Source organism: Fusarium poae, chromosome 2, assembly GCF_019609905.1.
Source record: "Fusarium poae strain DAOMC 252244 chromosome 2, whole genome shotgun sequence".
Classification (NCBI taxonomy): Eukaryota; Fungi; Ascomycota; class Sordariomycetes; order Hypocreales; family Nectriaceae; genus Fusarium; species Fusarium poae.
This window is the reverse complement of record NC_058400.1, coordinates 8,989,051-9,000,407: the sequence shown is the minus strand read 5'-3', so window position 1 is coordinate 9,000,407 and position 11,357 is coordinate 8,989,051. Positions and strand designations below refer to the sequence as shown.

The window sequence follows — 11,357 nt, the reverse complement described above, 5'->3', positions numbered from 1 at the left end:
TTGCAGGTGTCTTGCTGTCCAAAGCTACTGCAACGAAATGACAAACGTATGACAAATTCCAAGGTCTTCGACAATCCAAGACTCCACAGAACATTCCGCCGGCTGGATGGAACTGGTTCGAGAAGTGGTTAACTGGGTATATTCATCCGAGAAACCGTCTCATTGACCCTCCAGAAAACCACGACAACAGACACATACAAGGCAGTCTTGCCTGTCCAAGATATCATGTGTTACATCTACAAATTTACATATAAATAAACTATTAAGATGTCCCATCCAGCGCTGGAACTTACACACTCGCAAGGCACACAGTTTTCACCACAACACACCAAGTCAAGATTCCTATCCCTTGTATGATGTCTCCAGGTTGAATCAGGCCACAACTATTTCCCCGCGGGGATTGTGACACGTCCCTGTTTAGACAGAACACCACAAGCGACGACCCGGTGCTCAACGGTAGCAACTGGAATCACAACGAAGCGGAACGATTCCGTTTAATGAAGATCTTCAAGCATATAGGCCAACGATGTGTAGTTTGGCTCTTCAAATTTCGAAGCCCATGTTGGAGAGTTGCATCATGCATGGGCACGGTATCAATCCTTCTGCAAAGATACCCAGCGCAAGTCGAGTGGCTAGGATAGTAGTTGGTCCGGATATTAGGCTGGTTCGGATATTACTCCTGCTGCTTGGTGTATCAGTTTTCGAAGATGCCCTAGACTCCGAAGGGTTAACAGTCAACAGCAGTGGGGAGATCATTATCGAATAATAAGCAGTCTGTTATTTCTGATAGGTTAACGAGCCGAACATCGTCCTTCTCGCTTAGAGAATGTAGTACTGCCAAGTGTTCCTACGGTTAGGATTGGAATCCTACATGTATCTCATTCAAGTATGGTATCTAACATGGGGCTCCTAAATCTGTCATTTTTAGCCAAATAAAAGTCAACAGCGGTGTGATGAGGTTGGGATCTACCACTTTTGCCGTCTTATATCCGTTGGACCTACAAATCCCGTCATCTCTCGCCACGAATAATGTTTAGCTTCAGGGATCATAGTTTATATCTTTGATGAGGTGGGGTAATTGCGAGTCACGCCCTTCAGTTGTCAATCGGAAGTCCGCCTGGTAATCAAACCTAAGGGTGATGGTAAGAATGGGTATTACGTTCAAAGAACAGTAAGGTAACAGTCGACACCATCTCAGCAACATGAGGAGGCTTGATATCATGTCATTAATTTGGACCTGGTAACGCGCTATATAATATGATACTTCTTACAACCTTCACCAGTTTCCCATCATCGCTTATTTGCATTGTAAAACATTCTATAACAAGCTCACAAGCGAGATTCTTGCTCAACCCTGACCAGGAAACGATTTCTCCACATCCGTGACACCCGTGAACCAGGAGACACGGTCTTTGGTAAAGTGTTCTTCCACCGGTCGGAGTTTCGTTTCGTGCAGGGAAAAGTCATCAACAGTACCGATGCGTAAGATGCTGACGTCAGGAAAACGCTCCCCAACACGGTACATGAGGGTGCCGCAATTACTACAGAAGTAGTTGGTCATGGCCTTCCCCGACCCTATAGTCTCGTTCTGACTGTATGTTTGGAGTAAATCCTTCCCACGTACGTGCTCGAGATGTGAGTTCTCAACGACAAAGTTGCTGGCGAACATGGACGCTGTAATCTTGCGACAGTCGACGCAATTGCAGACAAATGTGTTGACAAGTCCGTTGCCTTTATTGACCGGCTATTTTGTGATAACAGTTGCGTCAGCTCAGTTCACCCACAAGCATGCCCATTTCAGCTGGTATGTTCCACTTACAAAGGAGAGCTGTACCTTTCCACAATAGCAAGTGGCCGTGGCCCGGTCCTCCGTGGACCAGCCGTCTCTCGCTTGGCCGGCATGTGGGATGTATGTATTGGACATATCGGTGACGTTTATAGTTCTTCAATTTGCGGTTGATTACGTCGAAACTATTGCTTCCGGCGTTACTTTATATATTTGTATAATTGGTACAAATGCCATAAATTTCACGACGACATAGGCTTAAATGCAATGTTGAACAGTAGATATGAAGGAACATTCCATTAGTAAGCTGTTAGGAGGACAATGTCAAGTAAGCACAGTTTGTAATTTGGAGCTCGTCAACGTTATGCATGACGGTAGTATGCTGAGAGGCGGAGCGGGCCGAGTCTGTTCCGCGTCGTCTTCTTGTAAAAGATCAGACAAAGCTACTTATTGACAGCCTCGCTGTCTGCCTGCATTGGATGGGCTGATTTGGTATTAGGCTAACTACCCCCAGTTAATAATATCACGAATCTCTTACGATAGGAGTAGAATTTAAAGGTTAATTAATTAGATTATTTATATTAAGATAGCCTTTAGCTTTAAGCTTTATTATTTAACTTTTTTTAATAGCTAATTATAACTAGAAAATCTTATTAATAATTACTATTTACTTTTTTAATTATTTAAATTAAGCCTTATATAATTTTTATTTAAAAATTTAATTAATTTTTTTTATAAATATTTTTTTTATTTTTAATAGATTATTTTTTAATTTTTTTATTAGCTTTTTTTTTAACTTTTTTAGCCTTTTTAGCTTTTTTTTTATTTTAATAAAATTATATATATAAATAAAATATAAATTATATATAAAGGCTATTAATTTAATTTTAATAAAGTTATTAAGCTTTATAAATATATATAATTTAATAGCTTTTTTTTATAATATATTAATCTTATTATGTCACGGGCTGAGTCCGGCGGTACGGGTGGACAGGGAACGCTTCGGGCGTAATAGGTTCTATTGCTACGGATAGGCACTGCAGGCAGGTCAGGCTCTATTAACAAGACGTAGCTCAAGGAGCTACGTTCAGGATCTGACTGGCGGTCTAACTAAGGTTACGGCGATAACGCTATCGCCACGTGATCTGATCCACTTGTGGCTCTAGGGTAGGTTGGTCTGACTTCGAGCTGTGACAGTGCCCCCCTCTTTAGCATCGAGCTCTGCCGAGACGGGCTACTGTGGTCCGGGCTTGTCAGGGTATCTCCTGTGGAAGTTCGCCACGATCTCTGCAGCATTCTCCACGTAAGCAGCAGGGACTTCTGTTGGGTCTGCATATCCGGCCCATTTCACAGTATACTTCAGCCTGGGGCGGCCTCCTCGGCCTCGTCTGTCCCATCGGGAATCCACAATGTCTTCAACCTCCCACTCTTCCACTCCTTCGGCTTCTACTGGCGGTGGCGGGTCTACGTTCTGACCGGGCAGCGGATTGGTGGCAGCTGGCTTTAGCAGGCTCGTGTGAAACACGGGGTGTATCTTCATGCTGGCGGGCAGTTCCAGTCGATAGGCGTACGGGGAGATGACCTTGCCGATCTTCAACGGGCCGATGTTCTTCCAGTCTAGTTTCTTCTGTGGCCTAAGGGTCTTGATATTCCTGGCGTCTAGCCACACTGGAGTCCCCCTACTTGGTATCGTCGGGCAGGTCGTCTGTGTCGGTTCGCTTGGGCTTCGTAACGGGCTTGTGCGGCAATGCTTTCTGATCTCAGGTGCTCTAGGATGTCGTTCATCGTCTTTGCGAACTGTTCTGCGTCTCTAGTGGCTGGGGTTCCTCTGACTGTAATCGTGGGTTCAAAGCCCATTCGCGGGTGGAATCCATAGTTTGCAAAGAACGGAGATACGCCGGTGGTTTCGGATTTCAGGGAGTTCGCTGCGAACTCGGCCAGGGGAGCCATCGGTTCCAGTCGTCCTGTAGGTATGACACGTAGGCTCGCAGGTACTGTTCCAACACAGCGTTCAGGCGTTCAGTCTGTCCGTCGGTCTCAGGGTGGTAAGCGGTGGATAGTAGCGAGCTGATCGACAGTTGTTTGGTGAGCTTCTGCCAGAACTCCGCTACGAACTGGGGTCCCCGGTCCGATACTATAGTCTGTGGGAGCCCATGTAGCTTCCACACTTCCTTCAGGTAGTAATGGGCTGCGTCTTCGGCATCGCAGGTTCCTTTGCATGCGATGATATGTCTCATCTTGGTCAGGCGGCAGGCTATAATCAGGATGGCGTCATTTCCTTCGCTGGGCGGCAGATGTGTGATAAAATCCATTGACACATGTTGCCAGGCTCGTTCGGGGATAGGCAAGGGTTTCAGCACACCTTGCTTCGCTTCTCGGGCTGGGTTGGCTCTTCGACACGTATGGCAGTTCTTAACCCATTGTTCGATGTAGGCCAACATTCCGGGCCAGTAGTAATCCCGGGAAAGCAGGTCATAAGTGCGGGCACGACCTGGGTGTCCTGCTATAGGGTGTTCGTGGCAGGCTTTCAGCAGGGCGGTCTTGAGGGCGTCGTGGCTCGGGATATAGATGCGGTCCCGGTACAACAGTCGTTCCTGGACGATCTTGCACTCTGCAAGCGTAATCTTCGGGTGTCGCGGTGCGTCGGTCCTGAGGGCTTGTAGTATCGACTGCAGGTCTTCATCGGTCTGGTATCCTTCGTTCAGCAAGCGGTCGATCTCTTCTGGTAGCTCTATTGAGAGTGACGGCTCCTCGGGTGTTGGTGCGGGTTGGTTCTGTTGTAGTGGGTGGCGGATGCGGGCTCTCTGGACTCGTAGCGGCGGAAGTTGCCAGTTCTCTTTCTTTAGGACCACCTGGCTTTGGTGCGCTAAGCGCTCATCCCCCTCTTTAGGGAGGTCTTCTGACCTCCTGGTCAGGGCATCGGGTTTAACTCCCTGTTTCCCAGGTCGATATGTGATCTGGAAATTAAATCGGGACAGGAACTCAGACCAGCGGGCTTGTCGTCGGTTAAGTAACTTCGTCGTCGTAAAGTACTCCAGGTTCTTGTGATCCGTGATCACTTTTATCGGTGAGGGTGCCCCCTCCAGTTCGGGTCTCCATTCTTCGAAGCAGCGAATAATGGCCATGAGTTCCTTATCGTAGATCTCGTAGTTGCATTCCGTGGACGTATGCTTCTTGGAGAAGAAGGCTACCGGGTGCAGCCTTCCGTCATCGTCGTATTGCGACAGCACACCGGCGGATACATAGTCAGAGGCGTCTGTCTCCAGGATTACGTCCTTCGTCCAATCGAAGGGGCGTAAGATCGGTGCTGATGTGAAGGCTCCCTTCAAGTCTCGGAAAGCCTTTTCGCAGGTTTCGTCCCAGACGAACGGTACGTCTTTCTTTGTCAGGTGGTTCAACGGGGCTGTAAGCTTAGAGAAGTCACGGATGAACCTCCTGTAGAAGTTCGCAAATCCTGTGAAAGCTTGTACATCTGTCAGGCAGGTCGGGGTTTGCCAGTTCTTAACAGTTTCGATCTTTGCAGGGTCCATTCGGATGCCGTCTCGTCCCACGATAAGGCCTAGGAACTTGGTTTCCGTAACCATGAATTCGCATTTGGCTGGGTTTGCGAATAACCCGGCAGCTCTCAGTTTTTCAAGCACCATCTTTAATTGCTCGACATGTTCTTCTCGGGTCCGGCTATAGATCAGGATATCGTCCAGGTACGCAGTGCAGAATATATCCAGGTATTCCCTCAGCGCATCATTAATGTACCGCTGGAAGGTCGCGGGGGCTCCTGTTAGGCCGAAGGGCATAACCAGTGACTCATATAATCCGAATCGGGTGCGGAATGCTGTCAGGTACTCCTGGCCTTCCTTGATACGCAGATTATTGAAGGCCGATACGATGTCAATACGGGAGAAGTATTTCATACCAGACAGGTTATTCAGGGATTCTTTGATCAGGGGGAGCGGGTAGCGGTCCTTAACCGTAATATTATTCAGGGCTCGGTAGTCCACGCAGAAGCGTAGACCACCGCCGGGTTTCTTGACGAATAGTACCGGGGAGGCTACAGGCGACGAGCTTGGGCGGATGAATCCTTTACGCAGATTCTCGTCTAGCCACTCTCGTAGGGCTGTCAGTTCGTTCCGGGACATTCCATACAAGGGTCCAAACGGCAGTTTTCCTCCTGGGGTTAGCTCGATGTGGTGGTCTCCAGATCGGTGCGGTGGTAGCTTCTCTGCCTCCTTAGGCGAGAAAACGTCCTGGAACTCTCGAAGTTCTTCCGGCAGCACGAATGCCTCTGGCTCAGGCTTAAGCAGGTAGTCCAGTTGCTTCAGGGTGACGGTGAAGAGGCGGTAACGGTCCTTCTGGCTGTATATTCGGGCGGTTCGCAGGGAAACCGGGAGGATATCCTTTCCCTCCAAGGCTGGTGGGATACTCCCTTTCATCTGGCGCATGAACTTCTTCGGGACGGTCTGTAAAGCCTTAATCCTTGTAGGCTTGGTTGGGGTGTTGCAGAATTTCTGGCAGTACGGGCTGTTAAATGTGAACGTGTGGGCCGCGAAGCCCACCTGCGGGTCGTGTTGCTTTAGCCAAGGCATTCCCAGGACAATAGGGTAGCTGGCTAGCTGGGTCACGTAGAAGATCATGCTCTTCTGCTCGTGATCGGCAATGCGGAGTCCGGCGCGGACGTAGTAGGCGACCTTCCCGCTCTCGGCAGGTCGCCCGTCGAACACTTCAATCTCGAAGGTTCTCTTCAGGGGTCTAAACTTCAGGTTCTGGGACTTAGCCCAGCTCTCGTCGATAAACCCTTTTCCTTCCGCTCCGCTATCGGTCATAGCGTAAGACGGAATTGGTTCTCTTCCGGCCACATTGAGGCTGGCAGGCAGTATCATCAGGTTCGAACGTTGGTTGTTCTCGTTCTCAATCGGGATTCCATGAACGGAGGCGGCGGACAGTTTAATCTTCGGTACAGTAGGTGCGGGGAGGGGAGCCTGGCGCCGACTTAAGACAGGCTCACCCCGTTTTCCTGGCGTCCTCGGGAGTGTCTAGATCGGCGGGAACTGGCGCGGCTGGATGTAGGCGAGTGTGGAGACGGGGGCTGGCTGGTGCGGTTGGGGCTATAAGCGAAGGTGGCTTGACGGAGCCTGGTTGGACGTGTGTCAGGTTCGGGACAGTCGCGGAGGTAGTGGTTGGCTGAACCGCAACGGAAGCACTGGTTGTTCTCCCGTCGTTGGTTAGGGCGGTTATAGCGGCGCTGATTGCTGAGGTCCATAGGTTCTCCGGCTGGTTGGCGGTTTTCGGGGGGGCTTCTCCCTCTACGAGGCGATGGGGACTTCTTTCGGAGTGTCTGGGGGTACTCCTTCAGCGGCATATTCGTCTTTCGTGACGCAGGCTGTGGCTCCGCTGCGAAGCGGCGTCGTCGGTTTTCCAATTCTTGTAGGAAGGTGGCTAGGTCGTGATATTTATAGCTAGGCGGTGGGTTGTGTATAAGCATTCCGCGTAGTTCTCGGGAGACAGCTTGTTCCAACAGGGTAGGGAGGGCCTCTTCTGACATTTCTCCTTCCAGCGCGAGGCGTTGGAACTCGGCGAAGAAGGTGCTGAAATCCTTGTGAGTCTGGCGAAGGCGGAATAATTCGGCGCGGGCATTATTGATCCGGTTCGGGTCTCCAAAAGCGCGTTCTAGTAGATCGATAATATCCTGGTAGTCGGGGAGTTGGCATTCACCAGCTTTAATGTGCGGTAGGACTTGTGCATAGGCGCGTCCCTTAAGACGGCCAGTTACATAGGACATTCGGGCGAGGCGTGTCGGGAATCGGTCGTGGTTAGCTTTTAGTTTTGAGTGTATCTGGGAGACGAAACGGCGTAGGTCGCTCCGTTCGCCCTCAAACTTGTCAGGGTCGGGTAATCGTTCGGTAAGACTGGTTGATTCGGTAGATCGGGAAGAAGGCGGAGGAGTCGTTCCCATAGGAGTCGCTACACGAAGCTCAGCGGGAGCGCTAGTCTCGGGGGGTTCACGGATAGTAGGTACGGTAGGTCGGGTGGCGTCGAGGGCACGCCGTTCGGCCAGGCGGGCTTCAAAGAGGGCGTCATCTTTCTCTTTCAAGGTTCTCTTGGTCTGTTGCTCAACATATTCGAGTTGGATTTGTACAGCGTCGCGCTCTTTAGCGATCCGCTGGAGGGTATGCTCTCGATCCTGGATTTTCTCTTGGTCGGCTTGGAGCTGGTCCTCGAGGTGAGAGATACGGTTCTGGGCTTCCTCGGCGTAGGTGTAGACACTTTTGAAGTACTCGAACCAGTCGTCGAGATGCTCGGGGGCGTGGGCTCGGAAGGAGTCTGCGCCATCTGGCAGGAACGGAGGAAGCGGTCTAGCGGTCATTGCGTTCGGCGTCCAAACGGTAGGAGCTACGTAGTGTCACGGGCTGAGTCCGGCGGTACGGGTGGACAGGGAACGCTTCGGGCGTAATAGGTTCTATTGCTACGGATAGGCACTGCAGGCAGGTCAGGCTCTATTAACAAGACGTAGCTCAAGGAGCTACGTTCAGGATCTGACTGGCGGTCTAACTAAGGTTACGGCGATAACGCTATCGCCACGTGATCTGATCCACTTGTGGCTCTAGGGTAGGTTGGTCTGACTTCGAGCTGTGACATATTAATATTTTTATATTTTTTAATTATTAATTTAATATTTTTAAATTAAAAAGTTATAAAATAAATATTTTTATTAATAGTTTTTCTTTTAATTAATATTATATTATATAAAACTTATAAAGATTATTAATTATATTTAATAATAAATTAAAATTAATTAATTAATTAATATTATAAATTAATTAAATAATAAATAATTATTTTAAATAAATAATTAATTAAAATTATAAAAAAAAATTATTATTATTTATATAGCTTAATAAAAGCTTTTTTTATAAATTATAATTAATATTATAAAGTTTATATTATATAAATTATATTTATATTAAAAAACTTAAAGTCTTAAGAAAAATCTTAATTTAATATTTTATTAAAAATTTAATCTATCTAGATAGATTAACCTTTATTAATAACCTTAAAGAAATTAAAAAGATAAAAGCTTAAGCTATTTTAAAAATTAAATTAAATAAGTATTAGGCTAACCACAGTTCAATGCTCTACGTATATAGCGGTTTACCCCGGCAAAGGACAGCAATACTTTATCAATATCCGGCACGTAACACTAGAAATGCACATTTGGCATACACATATTTTCTGCCAGCAACTAACATCAATACACGTTAAAAGTGGCTGCTTCAGTCAGCCATATATTGACTTGTTATCACATTAGCTCAAATAACAATGAAGGTCAACCCACTATCAGAAGAAAACACATAATTGACGGGCAAAATGTGTTACCATTGTGAGTCTGACATGTGTTTATAGCATTCTTCACATAAAAAGCCACCTCGCTCCGACCAAAGGCATCAAGGGTTTTGTTTCTGCACTTGAAAAACTTAAAACAGCTTTCGGTACTGCATACTTTCCCACATTTGCAAAATGTCACTAGGATTCGGGCTCGGAGATGCTGCATTGATTATCAAAACCCTCTGGACTACTGTTTCCCTCCTCCGCGGGGAGGCAGTAGATGAGTTCCGGCGCTTTCAGGGACGGTATCGCGATCTTGAGATGGTGAGCGACCTGCTCATCGATAGAAACTTCCAGGAGCTAGGAGAAAGATACCCCTTTCCTCGAGAATCCAGACAAATCGAACGGCTACTGGGAGAATTTCACAGAATAATGGAAAACCTTGGCCCTTCCCTTGGTCGCCGTCGTAAAGGAAAAATTAAGGGCTTCTTCCAAAAACTTAGGTGGCGCTCGCATGCTAAGAATCTTGAACGGCTTCATCAAGATATCTTCTTTCAATTTAACATAATAGACCGCAAGATGTGGGTTGTATTCCGAACGAGCACTAGCGACTATGAAGCATCTGACACTGTTGATTCTATCAGGAAGCCTTTGATTGAAGATCTTTTCATCAGGAACCGTTTCCTTCTTGAGGACCCGTTCGGCTACCACCATAAGCTCGACTTATTTGCTGTTGCCTCATGGGAAGTATGGAGTACAGACTCGTTTTTAGTAATACATAAATAATGACTCGAGTTTCCAGGCACTACATGAATTTCTTATACGAATATTTCCTCGAGTTCACAAGGGACACGAGATCATCCAGAGCCACCGATATCTCTTGCACAGTAATGGACTTGCTGACGTCCTATGCAATAGTCCAGGAAAGAAACCGATCGGAGATGTTATCAAGCCTGGACAGATCATGATAATGAGTGCCATCTTTCCAAAATTGGAAAGCCACGATGAAAAGTGTCCAAAGTGTTGTTATAAAAGGGTTGCAAACTTTCATGGTCCGGCCTTGCAATGGTACGTTAAGACTATATGGCCAAGTTGAGGACTGAAGTTACTAATAGTACTATCTAGTTCAAGATGTGGTTTGTGGCTTCGATTTCTCGACTCGTATGATGGCGAACCTGATCCACTCACCCAAATTGCCATCAACGACATAAAAGCAAGTGGGAAGGCTGCATTTGCCTATGGCTTTCTCCAGTTCAACAACCAAGATCGAGAGCACTCAGTCGACATCCGGACATTGCTGCGTGATAGAATGGCACAAATTGGCCCGATTCCGCCAGAGCGATCAAGAGCAGAAAGACCGAAGATCAGGCACTTTCGCAGAGTCACACTTTGCTCTTCACGATGGCCTAAATTCTCTGATAACAAATCAAGAAAGACCGCCTCGGAACTGTTAATAACAACCAAGTATGGTTTCGAACGAATGGAGAGTTTTCTTAAATCTGAAGATCTTCCATTTGCCTGGGCTGCAGCAGCGGTAGGAACGCGTTTTTGGAACGCTCGAACTGAACAAGCTTTGTTAAGATTTATTACATCGTCGCTTCAAGCCTTGAAACATAGCGTGCCTCCCCACGCCACACCACAGGATAACGCACGACTTCTTGACGATTTTGTTTATAATACCGAGGCTGGAGTGTTTGACTTTCTGCCTGAGCGGTTAGAAGCCAGATGCTTTCTTTGGATGTTGTGGGATGTGTTTCTACTCCAGGCGAAGATTCTATCTTCTTGTGCAAAGCTCCTGGATAACTGGTCCTGTCCAGAAAATGTCACGAGAAAAACTCCCCTGACTATGAAGCTTTTCACCTTACCGCATATAGCACTTCTGGTTCCTTGGAGACTCACATTTGATGTAGTTGAAGACATCATCGATTATTGTCGTAAAAGACAGCCGATATTTCTTCCTACCGCCATCCAACATTTCGTTAAGAAATCCAGAAGCGTCTCGCTCCATTACTATATCTACGGTGAATTATCGACATATGTTCAACGGCACCTCGAAGGGGATGAAAAGGAGAAGCTGGAGGATCGACTGTGTCTAGATTGAATGGAAGAAGCAATGCGTTCGGAAGGAGACACTATTGATTCCGAGCTTACCAGAGAACATATTCTATCTCTAATAGAGGGAAACTATATTTAGTATCCTATCCAAGGTTTATTTCAGTCACTACTCAACGCTGGCACTCACCCAACAGGT

At 47.1% G+C, this 11,357-nt stretch overlaps 3 protein-coding genes across 3 annotated transcripts; 1 reads left to right on the top strand and 2 right to left on the bottom strand.

Moving 5' to 3' along the window:
- Window positions 1–1,348: 1,348 nt before the first annotated feature.
- FPOAC1_007064 (uncharacterized protein) lies at window positions 1,349–1,924 on the bottom strand (the record flags this gene model as incomplete). Its single annotated transcript, XM_044851533.1, has 2 exons — window positions 1,349–1,744; window positions 1,820–1,924. The coding sequence occupies 2 exons, from the start codon at window positions 1,922–1,924 to the stop codon at window positions 1,349–1,351; spliced, it is 501 nt and encodes a 166-aa protein (XP_044710245.1).
- Window positions 1,925–7,086: 5,162 nt separating this feature from the next.
- Window positions 7,087–8,147, bottom strand: FPOAC1_007063 (uncharacterized protein; the record flags this gene model as incomplete). Its single annotated transcript, XM_044851532.1, has 2 exons — window positions 7,087–7,174; window positions 7,324–8,147. 2 exons carry the CDS (start codon window positions 8,145–8,147, stop codon window positions 7,087–7,089), a joined length of 912 nt encoding a protein of 303 aa, XP_044710244.1.
- Window positions 8,148–9,298: 1,151 nt separating this feature from the next.
- On the top strand, window positions 9,299–11,207 carry FPOAC1_007062 (uncharacterized protein; the record flags this gene model as incomplete). The annotated part of the gene is made up of 3 exons (XM_044851531.1): window positions 9,299–9,853; window positions 9,909–10,174; window positions 10,232–11,207. 3 exons carry the CDS (start codon window positions 9,299–9,301, stop codon window positions 11,205–11,207), a joined length of 1,797 nt encoding a protein of 598 aa, XP_044710243.1.
- Between the last annotated feature and the right edge of the window lie 150 nt (window positions 11,208–11,357).